We start from the raw sequence: 24,570 nt of genomic DNA on the forward strand, positions 1-24,570 counted from the left end.
AGACGCATATATTATATAGAGTCATTACACACAGAGTGATCTATTTCAAGTGTTAATTTAGGTTAATGTTGATGATTATGGCTTACAACCAATGAAAGCCCAAACGTTATCTCAGAAAATTAGAATATTATATAAGACCAACTGAAAAATTAATTTTAAACTCAGAAATGTTGGCGCCTACTGAAAAGTCTGTACAGTAAATGCACGCAATACTTGCTTCTTTTGCATGAATTATTGCATCAATGAGGCGAGCAGGGAGATGATCAGTCTGTGGCACTGCTAAGGTGTTATGAAAGCCCAGGTTGCTATGATAGCAGCCTTCCGCTTGTCTGCATTGTTGGGTCTGGTGTCTCTCATCTTTCTCTTGACAATACCCCATAGATTATCTATGGTGTTTAGGTCAGGCGAGTTTTCTGGCCACAGTGATACTGTGGTTATTAAACCAGGTATTGGTACTTTTGGCAGTGTGGACAGGTGCCAAGTCCTGCTGGAAAATTTAATTTCCATCTCCAAAAAGCTTGTTAGCAGAGGGAAGCATAAAGTGCTCTAAAATTTCCTGGTAGATGGCCGCACTGGTCTTGATAAAACACAGTGGACCTACACCAGCAGATGACATTGCTCCCCAAACCATCACTGATTGTGGAAACTTCACACTAGACCTCAAGCAGCTTGGATTGTGTGCCTCTCCACTCTTCCTCCAGACTCTGGGACCTTGATTTTCAAATGAAATGCTAAATTTACTTTAATCTGAAAACACCTTGGACCACTGAGCAACAGTCCAGTTCTTTTTCTCCTTGGTCCAGCAGCAGTCCACTTCTTGTGAATCTCCCCCAAATTTTTGAATGGCCTTTTCTTAACAAACCTATCAAGGCTGAGGTTATCCCGGTTGCTTGTGCACCTTTTTCTACCACACTTTTTCCTTCCACTCATCTTTCCATTAATATGCTTCGATACAAGTCTTTGAACAGCCAGGTTCTTAGTAATGACCTTTGGTGGCTTACCCTCCTTGTGGAATGTGTCAATGACTGCCTTCTGGACATCTGTGAAGTCAGCAGTCTTCCCCATGATTGTGTAAACTACTGAACCAGACTAAGGGGTACTTTACAGGCTGCAACATCGCTAACGATTGCTAGCGATGTCGAGCGCGATAGCACCCGCCCCCGTCACTCGTCCGACATTTGGCGCTCGCTGCCGTAGCGAACAATATTGCTACGGCAGCGTCACACGCACATACCAGGTTAGCGACGTTGCTGTGACCGCCAAAAAATCCCTCCCTACAGGGGGAGGTGTGTTCGGCGTCACAGCGGCGTCACTAAGTGGCCGGCCAATAGAAGCGGAGGGGCGGAGATGAGCGGGACATAACATCCCGCCCACCTCCTTGCTTCCGCATTGCCGGTTGACGCAGGTAAGGAGATGTTCGTCGCTCCCGCGGTGTCACACATAGCGATGTGTGATGCCGCAGGAACGACGAACAACATCGTACCGGTGGCAGCACCGATATTAAGGAAATGAGCAACATGTCAACAATCCCTGTTTTTGAACGATTTTGCAATCATTGATCGTCGCTCATTAGTGTTACACGCTGCGATGTCGCTACCGGCGCCGGATGTGTGTCACCAACGACTTGACCCCGACGATATATCGGTAGCGATGTCGCAGTGTGTAAAGTACCCCTAAGGGCATGTGCGCACGCTGCGTTCAGTATCTTGCAGAAATGAACGCATCCTCTGGCAGAATTTGTCTTTGTCAAATTTGGTTTTGACCACAAAAACGCTGAAAATACACATGCGTTTTTACCGGGTTTTGACCGCGTTGTACATGCTTTTTCATTGCTTAAATTCAGATGCGTTTTCAATACAAATATACTACTAAATAAAGTTTAAACATTCAAACACTATGAAAAAAAGGTAAAAAATAACATGCTAATCATGCTTAAAATCCTACACAAAATAGCTAATTTTAATAAAATGATAACGGTGATCTAATATTTATGGTTAAAATAACGTTAAATTGTTTTTCATTAATTTAATTATCGGATTATATGTGTGTGAAAAGGGACACATCATGACCTCAATATAATGTCAAAAACGCATGCATTTATTTTGTCAAAAAAGCATGCGTTTTGCATCAAAAAAGCATGTAAAACGCTAGGATTTTGATTTAGGATGCGTTTTGAAAGTTCTCATTGACTTTAATGTTAGCAAAACGCTGCGAAAATGGCAAAAACAATTGACATGTTGCTTCTTTAAACGCAGAGATTTTGACAAATTTTCTGCAATTAAAACGCTGCATTTTTAAAAGCATTGTGCGCACAAGAAAGACCTATTTCCCATACACTTTGCCTGGAAATCAAAACGCATGCATTTTTGCATTAAAACGCTGCAGTTGAAAACGCTGCGGAAACGCATGAAAAAACGCAACGTGCGCACACAGCCTAAGGGACCATTTTAAATGCTTAGGAAGCCTTTGCAGGTGTTTTGTTTTAATTATTCTAATTTTTTGAGATAATGAATTTTGGGTTTTCATTGGCTGTATGCCATAATCAACATTAACAGAAAAAAACATTTGGAATAGATCACTCTTTTTTTAATGACTATATAATATGTTTCCCTTTTTGTATTAAATTACTGAAATAAATAAACGTTTTGATGATATTCTAATTTATTGAGAAAAACTTCTGGGCTATGGGGCGTGTGCTGCCCGGAAGATAAGCTTACCACCAGACTTCATTATACAGAATTCCTCCTCCCCTTTTCTTCCTTGGTAGCCCGGTGACATCAGGTGTGCGGCCGGAAATCTTGTGCCTGTGCATTATGCTTGCCATCCCTCCCTGCACTGTTCCGCCCTTCTGTGGGCACAGACTTCAATTTTGCTGTGCGCAGGCACCAGGGAGTCACTGCTGCATCACAGTGCAGAAGAGAGATGGCAGGCAGAATGCACAGGCGCAGGATTTCTGGCTGCACACCTGACATCACAGGAACTCTGAAGAGTAGGGGAGGAGGAATCCTGTATAATGAATACTGGAGGCAGGCATATCTTCCGTGCAGCACACGCCCTATTGCTCGGAAGATAAAAGAGGATTTTTGCCAAATGACTCATCACCCAGGAGGCATACAGGTATGGCTAACTTCACCTATATGCCACCTTTATGCCCATATTAATAACTATAAAACCACTAAAGGAAGATAGATTCCATTTAAGATCTCGAGTAGATATCCAGCTATCTAATCTATTGGTCTTTTGGGAGTCCCTTATCATCAAATATTTTCATATAGAAGAAAGGATATTTTAGACATTTTCAAATACAGGGTATCCATTCTTCTATCTTTTCCCAATGGATGAAGTCATTTTTTAGAAGGGTTACTTTCTTTATTTGTGTATTACATTACAGGGGAACTTTCTTTTGAATTTACATTCTGAACAGCTTTGGATGGCTATATATGAGATATCCAGCAGCAGGACATCAAAGGTATAGAATTTTTTTTTTATAAGTGTGAGGGGAAAAAAAAAGTATCCTGAAAACAAGGAGTCATTGTCTCTTTAAGATGTTGACGTCCCGCTTGTGTGATTACTTTAACTGCTGTAACAAACTCAACTACCCTGCACCTCTATACAAGAAACTGTCTGCCTCCGTACCTAAAGTATTCCCTTGTAGAATGGCAATCACCAACTGCATTGAGGGACAAATGGTGTCTGGCCACCTCAGTGTCTACAGAACATTGCAAGCCCGTGGCTGCCTTTTCTACTAGAGGACTTCAAGATGTAGCAACCAACTTGATACCTGACACGTTACAGTAGTATCGTAGGTCGCCTTGACGCAGTGTGTTATCTGTATAGCGCTGCTGTTCTCTATAACATTGTGAGTGGTTGTTTATGTAGCGCAGCGCAGCAGTCAAGCATGTCTAGAGCCCAAGCCCTTCTAGACACTATACCATATGTAGAAGGATGTGGGTGGGGGGGTCATTTGAAGGCTAATACAGTGAAATAACAAGCTTGCCTTCAACTTCACACTGGATGTATCTTCTACCCATCCTCATCCAATGCTTGGCAGTGTACATGGTGCTGTAAAGCTTCCATTCAGCTGGTCTCAGATGGGGTAGCAAAAACCTGGTGACAGAGTCCCTTTAACTAGAGATGAGAGAACCCGTGGAAGATTGGTTCATTGGGTTCAGCCGGACTTTAGATAAACTTCGGTTTGGGACATGGACTTGACCTAAACCTCAATGGAAATCATTGATTGGCTGTTCAGGACTCTGCCCACATGAAGCCAGCCATAAACAAAGCCTTTCTGAAGGCAGGTGGGTGGGATTTTTCCATTTTTTTTCTGTTTGGTACACACCACATCCGATCACACTATTATTACCCCCAGTGCAAGCTATTCAAACACTGCAAGCAGCTCACACTGGGCTGAGGACCGAGCGTACCCGAGCACAGCAATGCTCGTGCAAGTGGTCAGCATACGTAAAACACCCAAACAATTTTTTATTTTTAAATTCTGTGTTTGGTACAAACACAGAACCTCAGTTTTGATCGACTCTAATCTTAAAGGGAACCGGTCACCAGTTTTTTGCTCTATAAGCTGCGGCCAAGACCAGTGGGCTCTTATATACAGCACTCTAAACATGCTGTATATAAGAGCCCAGACCACTGTGTAGAACATAAAAAACATTTTATAATACTCACCTAAACAGGTCGCTGTGGTGGATATGGCTCAAATGGGTGTCTTCGTCCTCCTTTTTCGGCCATCTTTGTCCTCCTTCTGAAGGCTATGTGCATGACACTAGAAGGCAAAGGGCCACATAATAAGAGTAGGAAAAGGACAACATGATACACCTTCCTACATGGCACACTCAAAGCATATAAGAACAAGGAGAACAAACAGAGTGTATTGCAGAAATAACAGAATTTATTAAAGCACAGGACTGGCACAATGAAGGATGAGCGGCAACATCAAAGGCATGTGTGTGACAAAAAAGTGTATGAATGATGTTATAACATACAATATGGTATCAATGAGCCACCATGGGATGAAAAAATAAACATGAATTGCTGTGGAGATGGCAACAGAATTGTATATATATGGCCAATATACACATGCAGTAACAGCCAGATACAATGATAAGTGGAGGTAATAATATAAGCACAAAATAAGTGCCCCCCATTAATCATGCATCGGGCATAGCCAAAGCCATCAGCACAACACCCATGATGAATTATCACGTAGCAATTGCAAAGGATGAAACATAAGTGCTTATGGGGAAGTCATAGTAAAATATGTAACCAATGCTAATACGCATAAATGAAGCAGGAGTCATAAACTGTGAAGTAAATACAACAATCCCACATTGCGTAAGCATCACACATAGCCCATAAAAGCACAGACAATAATGCTATTGTAAGCATAGAAATTGCATTTGCATAACAAAACCAGGTGGCAATTACACTGAACCTAAGTCAGACATAGGGTAAAGGCAATGGGCGCAGAACCAGGATGAAAGGCATACCCATAAGCACACACAGCCAGTGAGTGGCAGCAAAGAGGTCCCCCTGGAGACCCCGACGTATACGTTTCACGATCCTATGAGTGTGATCATTTCATCAGGGGGATGACCACGCTGTGAATAAGACATGCTTTTAAGCATGGCGCCATACCTCCCTGGTCACTCCCCCAGCAGCGTCAGCACAAACCGCATCACAGGAAGTCCCGGGCTCCGGAGTCCCCGGCAATCAACGCCCATCAAGACGGTATGCGCATGCGCGGAGATGAGGACGCGTCACTCATACCCAGCGCATGCGCAGAGGCGATTAAAGATGCCGAAGAGACCGGAAAATGTTACCCGGAGGTGCAGCTGTCAGACGCAGGGGGGAGGGACCAGGGAGGGAGCATGAGACAAAGATAATAGCATTGATCACATGGAAGGAAAGTACAATGCAGACGATCTTGTAATCTTGAATGTAAGTCCAGATCCGTGATCCCAATCATAAAGAATGTGAGAGAATGCCATGCAGAGGTGTTCAGCGCTCCTAAAGAAGTGCCAGGAAAAATGTATTACTGAAATTAAAAACGAAAAGATATATAATTAAAAACGAGGCACTTAAAACCAGGGAGACAGGAAAAAAGACAATGCATTATCACAAAAATGGTGCAAAGCTGAGATGTTCATTTAACCCCCTGGGGGACATTGTTCCCAAGGTGTAAATCCAGCGAGTTTCACGTTGGGCTAGAATTTTTCGTACATTCCCTCCTCTTGCGCCCCCATGGATAACATCTATACCCCTAACAAGTAGGGATTTAGGATCACATGCATGGAAGGCACGAAAATGACGTGGGAGGGTCTTAAGGCTGGAAGTATCAACCACCGTCCGGGCCGCAGCAATGTCCCTCACATGTTCCCTCACGCGTTTACGTAACTCTCTGCTGGTAAGGCCTATATATATTCTGCGGCACCCGCACGTAGCATAGTAAACCACGTTGCTGGTGCCGCACGATATATAGTGCCGAATATCGTAAGTACGGACTCCGTCAGCAGAAGTGAAGGATGAACTGCGAAGGACATTGCTGCAGGCCAGACAGTGGCCGCAGGGAAAACAGCCCTTAAGGGGGCTACCAAGGTCCAGAAACGTACTGGGCTGACGTGGAATGTAATGACTCCGGACAAGAATGTCACGGAGATTACGTGACCTACGAGATGTCAAAAGTGGATGATCAGGTAATAAATTACGGAGGGTAGAGTCAGACTGGAGGACCCCCCAATGCCTGTTCAGGATAGATCGCATGCTATCCCATTCATGATTAAATGTGGAGATAAACCGATTTGGACCAGGATTAGAGGAGATGCCAGACTTAGCCGCCCCACCATAAAGCAAGGTTGAACGAGGGGTATGTTTTGCCCGTAAGTAAGCTCTTTTTATGCTCCTGTTGCTATAACCCCGCTCTTGAAACCGAATTGTAAGATCCGCCGCTTGCTCCTCAAACTTGAGGTCGGAGGAGCAAATGCGCTTCATGCGCAAAAATTGACCCGTCGGAATGGCTCGAATAGTAGACTGATCATGGGACGACGAGGCATGAAGCAAGGAGTTAACCGAAGTTGTTTTACGGAAAACATCCGTCTGGATAACCCGATTGTCATCAATTTCGATATCAATATCGAGGAAATCCAAACATCTTGCATTACTCTTGTGGGTTAACTTAATATTACAAGAGTTCACGCCCAGTCGGCCCATGAATTCGTCAAGCTGCTCCGCCTTGCCCGCCCACAAAATAAACAAATCATCAATATATCGCAACCAGCACTGCACATGGGCATCGGCCGGCCCGCCTCCGTCACATAGCAAACCCCTCTCCCAGAACCCCAGGAAGAGGTTTGCGTACGAAGGCGCGCAGGCCGCGCCCATGGCAGTGCCGCGTTGCTGCAAATAATAATTATCTTTAAATAAAAAGAAATTGTGGGTAAGGACAAAGCGGAGCAACTCAAGGATTAAGTCACACATCGAGCCATCCCGACCTGAAGCCAACAAAAAATACTTGGTAGCCTCCAGACCATCCTCATGGCAAATGCAGGTGTAGAGGGACTCAACATCTGCGGTAACAAGCAGTGTCCCCTCATCCACAGAGATACCGTCTATCCTCCTGAGAACGTCCGTAGTGTCACAGACATATGAGGGGAGTGTTTCGACCAATGGTTTTAAGTAATAGTCGATAAATCAACATGTTGGCTCACACAACCCCTCAATGCCGGACACAATGGGACGGCCAGGAGGACAGAGGGCATCTTTGTGGATTTTTGGCAGTAGATAGAAAGTAGATATTTTTGGAAAACGTACTGTGAGTCCCTCTACAACCTGCTTACTAATGATGCCACCATCACATGCTTTGCCAAGGATGGACTGGAGTTGAGCGGAAAAGGTTAGAGCGGGGTTATAGTGGAGGCGATGGTAAGTAACCTTGTCACGTAGCTGGCGAAATGCCTCCCTCTCGTACATAGTAGTGGGCCAGATCACAATGTTTCCCCCCTTGTCCGCGGGTTTGATAACAATATCATCCAACTTGTCCAGGGACTCAATCGCCAATCTATCTCGGTGTGTAAGATTATCATGGCGACGTTTCCTGGACAGTTGTTCAAAATCACTAACAACGAGTTTAGTAAATATTTCCACAGCAGGACAAACGGACAAGGGGGGAAACCTGGTTGATCTGGGTAAAACACAAGATGGAAAGTTATCATGCGTAGTGGGCACGGCCTCGTCTAGCAGCTCCTCAAGATCCCGTATAGCCTGCTGTTCATGAGGGTCCAATGGTTCTCCAGAAAGGTTACGTTTATTATGAAGTTTACTTAAAACAACCTTCCGGGCAAAAAGGTATAAGTCCTTCACTGCTGTAAAGCAGTGAAAGGAATTGGTGGGTGAAAAGGATAATCCTTTAGACAGAACATTAATCTGAGAGGTGGAGAGGGTGTGGTTAGACAGATTTATTACCTGTAATGCTTTACGCTTGCTCGTATTGGGTTGTTGCTGTTTAGACTTAAGTCTTGTCAAGATGCCACTGGGTTGACCAATCTCCATATCTGATTCATCAGTGTCACTGGGAACCATATTAAGTCGTCCAGCTGAGCCAGCACCCCGTATCATGGAAAGTGAACGTGATCTAGATCGACGTCCTACAGCATTTGATCGCCATCTATAGACGCGGTCTTGATGGGAGTCGTTTTGATCCCGTTGGAATTTTTTAATTTTTAAGGTTTTAATTTCTTTTTCCAGGCGTACGAGGTCAGACTCGTTCTGACTAGTAAACTTGGCCAAGGCTTCAACCGACATACTCTCTTTGATTACGGTCAAGAGTTTCTCCATCTCCCCCTCCATCTCCGAGATCGAGGCACTGTCCAATTCACTCAGAAGGCTGAGAAATCCCCTTGAACAGGCATTAGAAAGCTCCTCCCAGCGAGATTTAATGGAATCATTATCCACCTGAAAAGATGGAAATATTTGGACCCTTAGGCCCCTTGGTATGAGCCCCCTCTGTATGTATTTATCCAGAAACGCCCGGTTCCACCAAACCTTGGTGCGTCTGTGGAGCAAATTTCTATAGCTTTGCACATGCTTAAAAGCATGTCTTATTCACAGCGTGCTCATCCCCCTGATGAAATGATCACACTCATAGGATCGTGAAACGTATACGTCGGGGTCTCCAGGGGGACCTCTTTGCTGCCACTCACTGGCTGTGTGTGCTTATGGGTATGCCTTTCATCCTGGTTCTGCGCCCATTGCCTTTACCCTATGTCTGACTTAGGTTCAGTGTAATTGCCACCTGGTTTTGTTATGCAAATGTAATTTCTATGCTTACAATAGCATTATTGTCTGTGCTTTTATGGGCTATGTGTGATGCTTACGCAATGTGGGATTGTTGTATTTACTTCACAGTTTATGACTCCTGCTTCATTTATGCGTATTAGCATTGATTACATATTTTACTATGACTTCCCCATAAGCACTTATGTTTCATCTTTTGCAATTGCTACGTGATAATTCATCATGGGTGTTGTGCTGATGGCTTTGGCTATGCCCGATGCATGATTAATGGGGGGCATTTATTTTGTGCTTATATTATTACCTCCACTTATCATTGTATCTGGCTGTTACTGCATGTGTATATTGGCCATATATATACAATTCTGTTACCATCTCCACAGCAATTCATGTTTATTTTTTCATCCCATGGTGGCTCATTGATACCATATTGTATGTTATAACATCATTCATACACTTTTTTGTCACACACATGCCTTTGATGTTGCCGCTCATCCTTCATTGTGCCAGTCCTGTGCTTTAATAAATTCTGTTATTTCTGCAATACACTCTGTTTGTTCTCCTTGTTCTTATGTGCATGACACGTCTACGTCATACATACTCACCGGTCCCGCGCATGCGCACTACAATACTTTAATCTGCTCTGCTCAGGGCAGATCAATGTGCGCCTGCTCAGGACCTGAATGTCGGCGAGGTGTATGAAGTCGGATGCGTCATGCACCGCGGCTTCAGAAGGATGACAGAGGCGGCACCAAAGATGGCCGAAAGAGGCGGCGCCGGAGGACGAAGACGTCCATTTGACCACATCCACCGCAGTGACCAATTTAGGTGAGAGTATTATAAAGTGTTTTTTATATTGTACACAGCATTCTGGGCTCTTATATAAGGCATTTTAGAATGCTGTATAAGCCTGGTGGTGGTGGCCGCAGCTTATAGGGCAAAAAAATGGTGACAGGTTCCCTTTAACCTTTTCACACCTTCATATTCTGTTAATTTGTGTGTAATGTCCTACCCTAAATGCATGTATGCAAAGTTTGATATTGACAGTCAGTAAAAACACATTTTAAACATAACAACATCCACAAAGATTCATCAAAATATGACTTTACTAGGTCACTTGTTTATAAAGCAAATACAAAAATTATACAATAGAGATAAATACATATATACCATATATCTATCTCACTCACATTTATATAAAGGTCAGATGACAACAACCTCAAAATACAGATTAACAATCTTTATCTAGAAGCAATGTTCATAGCTCTTTGCAGTCATTTCAAAGAAACCATAAATGTGATCCTCAGGGCTAATTCTCTCTATATACAAAATAGCCGTGCAAAGCTAAAACATATTGAAAACTATCTACATAAATGCTCTTGGCTTGTATTTTAATGTCGCCATGTAATCTGTTGCCACTTTGTGACTTCTTCAGACTTCTAATGTTACCATTTGGGCTTAAATTGAGATAAATGTTTTAGTAAGACCGGGGAAGCATTATCATATAGTAAACACACATTAGTTTTAATTCTCAGGTCAGAAGTTCTGCATGTAGGACTTTGTTAAATATCCTACTGACCAACCATTAACAGAATGGTGTTTAACATAAAGGGTTAAAAAATGTTTTGTAGCTACGTGGATCATTTTATAGCATGCAGCCATACATTAAATTACCGTATATGTATGGTATCTCAAGGATTTCCCAGTGTAAACAATGAAATACCTTCTTGGATCCACTAAAAAAAACATATTACATATTATTACATATCACTTAAGTGGTTACTAATGAGAATGTGAATTCACAGTAAATATGACTTATGAATCCCCAGAAGGGCACCAGATATTTGCAATGTGAACAGCATTGCACATTTGGCTCATTTGAAATCTCCTAGACAAAAAGCAGCTTTTCATTAGCCTCCTAAAGTAGGCAATCAATTTGTAGACCAGCAGCCGGCTAGCATATGTGTATTGCATTTTCCAAATAATACAGTACTCTACATAAAAAGGTCAAAGATTCTGCATACCCTGTTCATACAGAAAATGCTGAAAGACAAAAATGAAGATCTGATTTTAAAAATATTTATAGACAATGTAGTTGCGCAGAACATAGTCTGCAGATTGTATGAATAGAGATGAGTGCAATGCTCCTAACTACAATATCAGTTACATATATTGGTCTACTTCTATAAGCTAAGAGGGTCTGATGTAGATTTACAGTGAGTGATTGGTGACACCTCCATTATACAGCTCAATGAAGGCAATATATAGCAACCAACATGGGATCAAATGAGTCATGTAGAAGATATTGGAAAAAGGCACGCTGGTTTTCACATCAAGGGATTTGCTGATTATTTTGGCAATGATTTTGGCAATAAACACACGGCTCCACAATAGAGGTATGCATGATCAAACCCATTGTGCAATACAAACATAGGTCCTGAAAATCCACCAAAAGGGATGCTGTGAGGTGCCTTATGCCCTCCAATCCAAGAGCATTCACATCTGTATGACTACATTCCCTGCTTAATCAGCCCTGTATTCCCTGTCTGACCAGCTCTGCAAAAATGAGTCGCCCGTATGTGCGAGATCTCCATTAGTTGGCGTTGACGCTGGCTCATGGAAATGATGTTATCACGCCTAAAGGGGTGTGATAACATGGAAAGAGGGCTGACTAGTCTGGAGAACAACGCCCCATCGACTAGTCAAGGCTCTTATTAGCATAGAGAAAGTGGATCTTATAAATACCTTTTTAAAATATTGGAGCTATGTAAATAACTTTATACAGGGCTGGATATGCAGGGCATTTAGTCATACAGATCTGAATGCTGCTGGGTTGCAGGGCAGAGAGGACTTGAAATGTATCTTTTTAAGATACAAAAAACCCCTACGAAAATGTAAAATATATATATTCCGTATCTATCTATCTATCTATAGATAAATATGTATGTATGTATATAAAAGAAAAAATACGGACACTTGGGAACATCATAAATACAAACAGTATCTAAATTGATCCTGTCAGGCATTTAGCTGTAGTTCTTGGGAACTTATGTCTACTTCTTGCGGTGTGATGCCAGGACGGAACTACCGTCAATCAGGGATCCTCCCACCACAATGAATAACCTGCAAGTATCCCGAAACTAAAGCACATTGATACGTAAATAACAGTCACTGAAATCTGTCACAACTTTATGTTGACAGGTTTTCTTTACGATTTCTGGTTGAGATTCATAGCTTCAATTATATCTGTATTACTTTGGCTGTTAATAATTCAGGGGGAAAAAAAAAAAAAAAAGCACCACTCTATTTGATTGGTAATGTCTAGTATTAAATACCAGGCCCAATTCAAGTGAGTAGTGTCTAGGCAATACCAAATCCAGTTTATGGGCAAGAGTGGTGTGGCGCCTCCAGGAATATATCGTATTTTCTTTAAAAAAAGAGTAACTTTTTTTATGTCTTTATCCTCCTGGCATTGCAAAGTTATGCTTCTTGTAAAATGCTACATTACCACATTTTGCATCAATCTACCCCAAAAACTACTGTATGCTGTATAAACATCTAGTTTATGCTCCTTTAGTAGCTCTTTTCAACTGCTGCTCAGCTAGATCTGTTCACTATATTCAAGCAGTCTGTCTACAGTACAGGTGCTTCCCTATCTGAGTCTCTCTGCTTCCCTCGCCCATGCTCAAATAGGGAAGTTCCCATACTCTTATTGTTTGAAGATTATTCAGATTATAGTACCTAATGGAAGAATTGACAGGCTATATATCTTAAATTTGCCCAAACCGAATTGATTCATCAATCCATTCCAATGGCTGCTGTACCAGTAGTAAAAATCAATTATAATAATGACTAACGTATCTGAGTGATCTGAACAGAGAACAACCCCCCACACATAGAAATATATACAAAGTAATTACAAAACACAACACTAGCTGCACAGAAGAATATTCAAGTTTTGACATTAAAATATGCACCAGATATTGCACAGTATGGCATTGGTCCAATGAACCATTATCTCATGCACTTTCATGGACTAGAAAATGATTTTTTTCCAAAAGTTGTTCAATTAATAAAAAAAAAGTCTTGTGTTTCAAGTACAATCGTCCAAACCCATAACATCCAGAACAGACTACACATACAACTCTTGGAGATGACCAAGCAAACTGTACTTTGTAGCTATCTGATGGTAGCTTCTTAGGAAAACCCTCAGCGACTTGCAATATCAATCTTATTTCTTCTGTTAACATACTATATTGACCCTCTGATGTGAAAAATAGGGAATGCAAAGTAAACTGACAAGTCCCTAAATATCTATTTACCTGCTTGCGTCACTGCAGTAAATAAGTGCTATTTGACATTACACATGTAAAAATTTGGGGGGAGAGTAAAAGTTCTAAAAAAAAAAAAAAAAAAATAATGAAAGAGGTAACTGAAAACTAACAGATTCCCCTTGCTTCGTAGAAAACAAAGTTCATTATATCCCAAATTGAAGGTGAAAACCCAATCCTTGTGTGGTCATTTTTCTTCTAGTCTTGTGGAATGCTGGAACTACTGAGATGATAAACTGTTGAACTGGGCAAACTCCACAACTGCTTCTCCCACACCAAGAAAGTAGACAACTTGAGCGATCCCAAAAAGGGGTGCAATAACTAATGCCCGACAACCAGATCCCTTCAGAAAGGCTGATGGACCTTCTTTTATCCAGATTTTCCTGCAAATTAATAAAACATACAAGATTAGGTCAGTTCCGCGCATAGGTGGAAGGTGATTAAACAATGGGCCGCACAAACAATCTCCTTACCGGACACAATCTACTATTCCACTGTATGCTTCTTCATTAGCTCCTTTGTTCAATGATTGAAGACGAGTTTTTATCACTAAAAAGGGAAATTAGATTATGGGTCATATATGGTTTGAGTGTAAATAGACATGCACAAATAGGAAAGACATCCCACTATGATAAAAATAGATAAAGGGAGATCTTACCGTCACAAGGATTGACGGCCACAGCTGCCGTGGAGCCAGCAACACAGCCAGCAAAGAACGAGTGATGAAAAGGAGCCTTCCCATCTGGAGAGGACATTCCCAGCTTATTAATGTTGGAGAACAATGGAAAATAGATGACTGAAAATGGAACATCCCTGTAAGAAAAGAGGAACACAACACAAATTAGCAGCAATTGGGCAGTCACCATGCTTTTAAACAATGTAGACGACTGTTGTAATTGAGGCAAAATTATCTGCAGAGAACAAGCTCCATGATCTAAACAACATACACCACAAATTTTACTTTAGTACTTTAGTAGATTTGTGTACATTTGTGTACATTTTTGTGCCAATAGCGGCCATTGACAGCTGACCAGATGCGGGGACCCATTTCAGTGGTCCCCGCTCCCTGGTCGCGGTAATCGGTTAGTCAATTTGACTGAACGATCAAAGCGACCAATCTTTCTGATACCTCCCCACACTCTCCCTGTTGTGGCTCACTAATCTACCACATGAACTGCATCTTTCCTCACCTACTGTCTTCTTCCTCCCCTTCCTTGTTACATATAATTTTATTCCTTATTTCACTATGAAAAACAAGTATGTCAAGCAATGAGAAATAGTAATATGATCTCCAATTGCATACCTCAATAACGTTGCCCCCAGTCCTTTATAAAGGCCTTTTATACCCTGTGTTCTGAGAAGTTCAGAAGCAATCTGTGTAGCCGACAACTTTTGTGTCACAAGCGTTGGCCCAACATTATAAGCCCGAGAGAGCACAGGAATGGTATTCAAATGCTTTGCAGTCTGAGTAAGGCTTTGTATCCCAGTTGCTGTCTTCTGGCAAGATGCTGAAAAAAAGTCATATTAAATTAGTTGAAATTATTTTTCTAAGACAAAAAATAAAAAATAAATAGCAAGGGAGTGGGGACAAGGATAGTTAATAATCACCATTTCAATTTTCAAAACACATTACAGCTTTTAACCAACCTTAGCAGTGCAGGTACACAGAAGTATTACATGTTTATAAGTACATGATAGTTAAAAGAAACAGCCCAGTTAAATGGATATACATGTTTAATGCATAAGGCCTCCTTTACACATCCCTGCAAAACACTAACGTTTTGTATCGTTCGTGATGAAGGTACGCATGTGTGGTGTGTGTTGTTCCGTGTGCTCTCCCTGTGCTATGTGACATCCGGATAGGACACGGACAGCATGTGCTGGTGTACTTACCTGTCTCCGTCGCTACAGTCTCCGGCACTGCTGTTACATCCAAATCCACAGTGAGTACAGTGAATATGCATGAGCATAATGAGCGGGACCCAGAAGCAACAGAAGCGCCAGAGAGAGCAGAGCTGGAGACAGGTAAGTATAACAATTCTTTATTTTTATGTTACCTGTGTTTTCTCCGTTACGTGTCACACAGATTACATCAGTGTGCGGTCTGTCTGACATCTGTGCTTTCGGCAGAAAACAAACATTTCGCCATGTGGAGCACACGGACATGCGTGAGTGCCACACGAACACACGGTCAATGGGAAAACACTGATGTATGACCAAGCCCATTGATATTAATGGGTCTACATGTGTCTGTGTGTCCAGTACATATGAAAACGGAAGTCACATGTGAAGGAGGCCTAAGTCAGGGCCTTAGGAGGCAGCACATACAACAAGAGTTCTTTCAATCACTTAGTCATGAACTGCACCTGCACAAGGTATAACCAAACATAAGTAGTATTTTTTTTCATGTACATTTTGCAGAACTACAACCTTGTACAACCTTCCTAAAAGCGTTAGTGAATACAAATCAATCACATTGTGGGGAGAAAAGATACCTAGTCGTCCTGCATCCTGAAGCTGAATCTTAAGCATTTCCATAGGAGTGGTTATAATAACCTGACAGGTCCCGGCACCACATCCTGCTAACATTTCTTTGATCAGTGTGATCTTCTTGCTAAAAAGAAGAAATAAAATACTTAAACATATTGATATGACAAGTCCATCCAAGGTGTGATTTTATCAGTGCTCTTAGGTGTCAGATAAAGTATACACGGTGATGCTATTTTTGTTCTGGGAAGGAAATCCTAAGACATTTAACAGATGGAGATCGCCTCCAATTTCCCAGAGTGGTAAAAATCCTAAAGGTGGCTGTCAAAATATACTTTACAATGTAGGGAATGGTCAGTTTGGTTGTAGTCTTAAAGGAAAAAAAAAAGAAAGAAAAACCACCACACAGATATAATTCCTCAGGGTAAAGGAGATCTGAAAGCAGAACACAACTTCCACCCCTCACAGCTCACTGCCATTGACTGACGTCTATACGAGTTACAGCATGTCTTAGATTAGAGCCGTATTCCTAACTTTGCTTTTGATCCCACCATGAGCCAACAGCCTGTCAGACACCTAACAATATAGCCAAGCTCCTATTAAGCACCACTCTAGGGTTTCTTGGCAATTTAGCGCCATTTCTGGAACTTGATGTTCTACAAGAAAAACAAACAAACCAAACTTTCCAGAAAGCATACCTCCAGAAGAAATTATTTGAAGTCATTGAGTCTGCCAGGATTGCTTGGTGATTTCAGTTCTGAAACCTGGACAAATATGGTTGCAGCTCTGGAAAGTTTAATGATTTGATGGTATATTTCTAGGAAATGAAATCACTTTATGAATGGTGAGTTCTCCCCTGGGAAACCTCCATTGAGCGCGAAAATAAATGGACTGCATTACTGATTCAGTACCCAGAGTCTTGCACTATAGTATCTAAGCCACCTGCCGTAGCAGTAATTGATACAGAGCTGCATTCAGACTCCTTGTACAGCTGGGTGCACTGGTGAGTCAGGAAGAATAGCAAAAGGTCTTCTTGCTTCTTTATTCTCAAGATAAGGCCTTGTTCACATTAGTGTACAGCATCTGATGTGAGAGCAAAGGATGATATAAGCTAATGACACGCGAGTTGCGAGCGTGAGCCAAGTGTCATTTTACTGTGCTCTCTTGCATGCGAGAGAAGATGGAGAGAGTAATCCCTCCATCGTCTCTATTGCCTGTCTGAGCCTATTATGCTGCACTCTGATGTCAGCTGAGTGCAGTCCAAAGTTTCAAATGCACCCATAGACTAGTTTGATGTACGGTTCCAAACACAGCATGCTGCGATTTTTTTTTCTCATGCCGATTCAGCATGAGAAAAACATCGCAGGTGAATACTGCCTTATTGTTTAACATTGGTGTGAGTGCAATCCGATATTTTATTGGATTGCACTTGTCCGTAGTAAACGCAAGTTGGAGCGAGGCCAAAGACGGGGTATGACATCACATTATAAGGTGGGAATACTTCTTTAATGTAGGTTTTGATTCAGCAACAAAAGAAGATGGAAAAACACAACATGATTTATAAAGGTTACCTGTGTTTAAGCAATATAATACCTATTACTTAGCTATTTAACCTCTTACCCTCCAGTGCCTTTGTTTTGGTGGGTCCTACTAGTCCTATAGTGATGACATGTCCATCACTGACCGCTGCAGTTGACTAATAAACACTGGCTTTAGTAGTCACATGCGAAGCATGCCAGCACCAATGCTGAGGCCACTGATTGGCTGCAACAGTCATATGCGTCATGGATATGATCGGATGACCGGATTGATTGCACCAGAACAGCAAAGGGAATAAGTAGCCGAGTAATATTTGACCGGGAAAATTTTAATGAAACAATCCTTAATTTCCAAATACTTACCCATCTTGAGTCAAGTGGTGTCTAAAAAAGTCATTGGCGGCTAATTTAATGGCCTTCTCTGGAGTTACTAGAGTCAAATTCACTGCAGCACCTATAAAGAAAGACGTCTTGTTACAAAGGGTAATGCGGAGCTGATTTATAGGCAGATATTACAGCAGTGACTGACACTACAACTAAAACAGAATATCTGAAACATCATGGATTTAGATGACAAACTATATAGACACATAAAAGCTTTAGTGCTTTAGGTTGTGTAACTATCAATTTACTTTACAAGTTACATGAATGGTCAACTGTTTTATAAATTAGTGCTCACATATGATATGTATGGTTAGGCTATGTGCGCACGTTGCGTACAGTCACTGCAGAATTTTCTGTAGCGATCTGAAGAGCACATGTGCGCTTCAAATCGCTGCAGAAAATGTCCGTAGAGAAAAAAAAAAAGCAGATTCCATGCTCTCTGCCTGCAGCTCCTGCCATAGACAGAGCAGGAGCTGCCGGCAAAGCGCACGGAAGAAGTGACATGTCACTTCTTGAACGCAGCGCTTCGGGCAGCAGCCGAATCGCTGCGCTCTAAGACGCCACGTGCGCACGGCCCCTGCACAATCTCCATAGACTGTGCAGGGGACGCAGGACGCATGCAGTTACGCTGCGCTACAAAGCGCAGCGTAACTGCATGAATTACGCACACGTGCGCACATAGCCTTACTGTGTAATAAAGCAGTGCAGAAATTGTAATGGTGTTCAGTATAATCTACTCTGTACAGATTATGTGATGTGAATTAGGACACTGCTTATAAAGCGGACCTCAAAAGTCTATCCTCACAGTGTATGCTGTTCTATGAGACAATATATTATCCAGTAAAGGTTAACATCTGAGGGGTTAACAGTCATTACTTCGGCAAGATCCTAAGGTGCAAAGAATGGAGCAGATAATTACATGCCCTAGAGTGCCGACGGCGAAATGCGCTTCAAGGTGGAGAGGTAGTCAGGCTATTGTAATGTGGCATGTCTCAGCTTGGAGAATAATTTATTTTAGTTAACTCTTAATTTTAAAGCTTGCACTTGGCTTGTTGGGAGATTACTATTTAAAGGGTTATTCCCATCTCTAAGATACTATCCTAATATGTAATAGGTGTAATACTAATAATAATATTAGCAAATACCTCCAATTAGAAATGAAGTATAGTTCTTCTGATTCATTATGTCAGGGCATGTGCTGGGCATTGCACGACCTTAGGTAACCGTGGATACAACCACGCATATAGTGACAGTCAGTTAGTTGCTAGAGGTCCTAACCATGGATACCTAAGGTCCTGCAATGCCCTGAACATAAGGTAAGCGACAGTGAATCAGAAGAACTATACTACATTTCAAATTGGAGGTATTTAATAATATTATAATTACACCTACTATATTTTGGGATAGGATCTTGGAGGTAGGAATAACCCTTTAATACTTTTCTGTCACTTTCTGGTTATGACCTAATATTTTGTTTATAAAGTAGCTGCACTTTAGCGAAACAATTTTTGTAATCATTTTTTTAATCATGCAACAAAAGCTGCTGTGATCACCGATCATGATGTTTTTAATCATGTTCAGTTATATTTCTTTTGCTGCATTTATTTATATCTTGTGTATATATTATTTGGTCATATTGTATGGGCATGTTGACTTTTTCGGGAGCGCTTTTCTTTCTAGGGTTATAAGTGATAACATGGACCTGTTGAACAGCAAATGAACTTTAGGGACGATAGAAGAAGAAGCAAAGTAAGATAATAGACGGCATTGAAAATACACGAAACAGAGAAGAATAAACAGCGAAAGCAGAATGGAGCGTGCAAAGTTACTGCTATCACAGGACTTCTATCAAGACAGTTCATGAGTTCAAGTTCAATACTGATGACCATAGTTCAGATTTAGTCTACAGGGGGGAGATCACAAAATTGGAAGAAAAAAAAAAGAAATGATAACTTTATAAAACACATAGATCTACAATGTGGTAGAAAAATACCCCTCTCTCCACCCAATATTAATAACTTGCTATTCTACTGTATCCCCTCCCCAAACTGGAGTTAAGGAGGCTGTCTAATGCTTCTGACGTGCACAACAGCATTCATTGTAATGTCATTTACATACTACCCTTAAGGTCCAGTCACACTAAGCAACTTACCAGCGATCCCAACAACGATAGGGATCGCTGGTAAGTTGCTAGGAGCTTGCTGGTGAGCTGTCACACTGCGACGCTCCAGCGATCCCACCAGCAACCTGACCTGGCAGGGATCGCTGGAGCGTGGCTACACGAGTTGCTGGTGAGCTCACCAGCAACCAGTGACCAGCCCCCAGTCTCCTAGTTACAGCACACATCAGGTTAATTAACCCGATGTGTGCTGCAGCTAAATGTGCACAGAGCAGGGAGCAGCGCACACTGCTTAGTGCTGGCTCCTTGCTCTCCTAGTTACAGCACACATCGGGTTAATTAACCCGATGTGTGCTGCAGCTAAATGTGCACAGAGCAGGGAGCAGCGCACACTGCTTAGCGCTGGCTCCTTGCTCTCCTAGTTACAGCACACATCAGGTTAATTGCCTGATGTGTGCTGCAGCTAAATGTGCACAGAGCAGGGAGCAGCGCACACTGCTTAGTGCTGGCTCCTTGCTCTCCTAGTTACAGCACACATCAGGTTAATTGCCTGATGTGTGCTGCAGCTACATGTGCACAGAGCAGGAGCCGGCACTGACAGTGAGAGCGGAGGAGGCTGGTATCAAAGGTAAATATCGGGTAACCAAGGACAGGGCTTCTTGGTTACCCGATGTTTACATTAGTTACCAGCCTCAGCAGAAGCTGGCTCCCTGCTCACTGCACATTTAGTTGTTGCTGTCTCGCTGTCACACACAGCGATCTGTGCTTCACAGCGGGACAGCAACAACTAAAAAATGGCCCAGGACATTCAGCAACAACCAACGACCTCACAGCAGGGGCCAGGTTGTTGCTGGATGTCACACACAGCAACATCGCTAGCAACGTCACAAAAGTTGTTCGTTACCAGCGATGTTGCTAGCGATGTTGCTTAGTGTGACGGGGCCTTAGATATGAGTATTTACCAGCTATACACCTAATTATCTCTTATTACTTATCTTGGTGAAATTTACTCACTCCTAACGTTCAATGAACTGTCTTGAAGAAGAAAGACATAAATTAACAAACAAAGGGGTAAAGCACAAAACAAAAACAAAGAAGGCCTAACCGATAAAGTCCTTTAAAATAAAAATATATAAAAGTAAAACAAAAAAAAATAGAAACAAAAAGGTATTTTCCTAATTACAATTGGAGTACATTTAATGATCCATCGTGGCTTCGCCACATCGGCTAGCCCTCAAAATCCACGGCGATAGTTCTGCAATATGAAAAACACAGATGCAACAAACAACATTCTACATACAACAGTCTGGCATAGTAAAACTGGACTACAGAAATACCCATGGAATTAAATAACGGCCAAGAAACATTAGCTTTTTAGCAGGGTAAGCAGATTTGGTTTAGAAATTAATTTGCCTGCTGTTACTACTAGTAGTTCTACAATGTAATCATGTAGAATATAGAAATATTAATACCCTGTTTCCTCAAAAATCAGAGCTACCCTGAAAATAATCCCTAGTGGGATTTTTGGGGCTTCTTGGAGTATGCTTAAAATATAAGCCCTACTTAAAAAATAAGCCCTAGTTGCAGTTCCATAAGGAAGTGTCCAAGCAGCTAAAAACTTAAATACAGCTGGACCCTTCATCAAAGAATGAATACACCTCGAAAAGTAAGCAGAGACCCCCAAAAGAAAAAAAAATTGCACTCACCAGACCCTAAATGATAATCACAGTTGGCAAGTTCCGATGGTGCATGGGCTCTCACACAGAAATCTGCATTGCTGTCAGGTCCCTCACCGTTCCAGCTGCATTGCACTGCAGCTCTCACAAACAGATTGGGTACCAGTATAACTCCATGCGAGTGATCCTGCTTCCAGTCACCAGGGGGAGCCAACCCCTGTAGAATGCAGGGAGACTTGACAGCGACATAGATTTGTATGTAGGCGCCCATTCACTTGCTAACTCTAATTGTTTGGGGACTGGTAAGTGCGATTCTTTTAGGAGGTGTCTGTTTTCTTTTGGGTGTAATAAAACAATACATAAAGAATAATAAATGTAAACAGGTAATGTAAACCATTATAAATATGGTATGTACCCACTCCTAAAGGACTGAATCCTAAGAATAATTGATCATATAAGAAAATGTGTATCTGAATCAGCAATAGGATTAACACAATCAAAATGTATTCAAGTATAATCAATCATTCTGGAACGTGATGATATGATTATACTTGAATACATTTAGATTTTTTTTGTTCAAGAATAAATGTGGATAGTTGTTCCTGAGAAAAGACATCCCCTGAAAATAAGCCCTAGGGCATCTTTCGGAGTAAACAATAATATAAGACTTTAGGTGGCTTTACACGCTACGAGATCGCTAAAGCGATCTCGTTGGGGTCACGGAATTTGTGACGCACATCCGGTCGCTTTAGTGATGTCGTTGTGTGTGACACCTATGAGCGATTTTGAATCGTCGCAAAAACGTTCAAAATTGCTCATCGGTGACATGCCCCCCTCTTCCCAATTATCATTGCTACTGCAGTAACGATGTTGTTGGTCGTTCCTGTGGCAGCACACATCGCTATGTGTGACACCGCAGGAACGACAAACATCTCCTTAGCTGCGTCCACCGGAAAAGGAGGAAGGAAGGAGGTGGGCGGCATGTTCCGGCCGCTCATCTCCACTCCTCCTTTTCTATTGGGCGGCGGTTCAATGACGCTGCTGTGACAATGAACAAAGCGCCCCCTTAGAAAGGAGGCGGTTCGCCGGTCACAGCGACGTCGCAGAGCAGGTATGTGCGTGTAACGCTGCCGTAGCGATAATGTTCGCTACGGCAGCGATCACCACATATCGTGCCACCGATGGGGGCGGGTACTATCGCACGCAACATCGCTAGCCGATGCTAGCGATGTCGCAGCGTGTAAAGCGGCCTTTTGTCTTATTTTTGGGGAAACATGGTATATACTTTAGCAACAAATAAGCAGGATTGTTTTATTAGGCTGCACATTTACTCACATCTTTATATCAGCATGCATTTCTTAAGGCAACATACATGAACAGAAAACAGGATGCATTAGTAAATGCTCCGTAGCAGGCTTACGTTCAGTATATAATATATCACTATAAAGAGCAAAATGGTCTCTTGCACAAAATTACCTAACAAATGTCTTTATTTTCAGCACTGTTAGGTACTAGCAGGTTTATTATGTATACTGTCCACTGTATTTGACTAGTAAAGTCTATGTAATCATATCGATCTATGACATACCTCTATACATCCCAAAGTATCCTTCTGAGCGTATAGTCTTCCCCAAACAGTCCCATCTGAAATACACATGTAAAAGGGTTTAGGGACAATCTGGATATAACAAACAATCTTTTGTTTCATTTTATTTTTAAATCCTTTTTACTCACATGCTTTTATATATTTGTTGACCGTTCCTCTGGTTTTGGAGACGCGTCTTGGTCAAGTCAATTGGAAATACGCAAGTCACACCAATAATTCCAGCAATGCCGCCATTGAGGAGCTTAGCGGGCAAGCTAAAAGTAAAACAGTTGGTAAAACTTAGTAATGGCTGCATTATTTAAATACTTTATTGCCCATAGGTTTGTAGACATCTGACTGTTATATATAGGCATCACATTACATACCACTGAAAAAAAGTTCCAGTTAGCTTCTCATCAGCCTAAATTGGCTTAAACACAGATTGCATATGACTGCACAGCAAATTCAGTAGCCAAAATTAAAGTAGTCAACCAATTCAGGGTGTTAACACTATAAAGTAAACAAATCTAGACACTGGCAGAGGTATATTATAGCTGCTTTACAAAGCTCTATATCAGGTAGGCGTCTAGTGACCCCCGGAGATACTATACTTATAGGGGCTTCACCTGTATTAGTCTGACAGAGAAATTATTCTACTGACATCTTAATATCCTGTGACTTTAGTCACATAAATCACACTTGCTTCCAAAATAGGTCAAAAATTTTTAACAAACAAGAAACTTTTCAACACATCAATAAAAAACGAGTTTAAAAGACTTTACCTAATCTGCTTCTCGGCCATTTTCAAGTATCAGTGTCTGGAAGATCGGTTTGGTCACAGGAGTGCAGGCTCTCTACAGCACAGAAGCCCAACTGAGCTCTGCAAAGAGACAGCACAGATTAAAATACATCAGCTGTTGATCTATAAATACTCCACCGGCCTCCGCTCTTGTAGAAAGATCAATGATCGCAAATGACTCGTTTCCAGCTCACCGCACAGACCACTCAACGGCATGTGACGCGACGAATAAAGCACTTGTAACACCCAGCTTAATAGATAAAGGGGTCACATGCCTTCCATTAAGTGCATGAAACACAAATGTGCTGGACTTGGAGTTTACCACGAATAGTAGGAGTGTGGGAAGGG

At 41.8% G+C, this 24,570-nt stretch overlaps 1 protein-coding gene across 1 annotated transcript in view; it reads right to left on the bottom strand.

Annotated features, from left to right (window-relative positions):
• Positions 1-10,391: 10,391 nt before the first annotated feature.
• Positions 10,392-24,570, bottom strand: part of LOC142291215 (mitochondrial glutamate carrier 1-like) — a 48,020-nt gene continuing 33,841 nt past the window's right edge. Inside the window, exons 3-11 of the mRNA XM_075335573.1 lie at positions 24,206-24,303; positions 23,573-23,698; positions 23,427-23,482; positions 18,023-18,113; positions 16,130-16,248; positions 14,938-15,142; positions 14,293-14,447; positions 14,108-14,183; positions 10,392-14,017 (exon numbers count right to left, since the gene is read on the bottom strand). Coding sequence (XP_075191688.1) covers positions 13,855-14,017; positions 14,108-14,183; positions 14,293-14,447; positions 14,938-15,142; positions 16,130-16,248; positions 18,023-18,113; positions 23,427-23,482; positions 23,573-23,698; positions 24,206-24,225 — 1,011 coding nt within the window. The 5' untranslated portion in view covers positions 24,226-24,303 and the 3' untranslated portion in view covers positions 10,392-13,854. The remainder of the gene's footprint in view (positions 14,018-14,107; positions 14,184-14,292; positions 14,448-14,937; positions 15,143-16,129; positions 16,249-18,022; positions 18,114-23,426; positions 23,483-23,572; positions 23,699-24,205; positions 24,304-24,570) is intronic.

Source organism: Anomaloglossus baeobatrachus, chromosome 2 (assembly GCF_048569485.1).
Source record: "Anomaloglossus baeobatrachus isolate aAnoBae1 chromosome 2, aAnoBae1.hap1, whole genome shotgun sequence".
Classification (NCBI taxonomy): Eukaryota; Metazoa; Chordata; class Amphibia; order Anura; family Aromobatidae; genus Anomaloglossus; species Anomaloglossus baeobatrachus.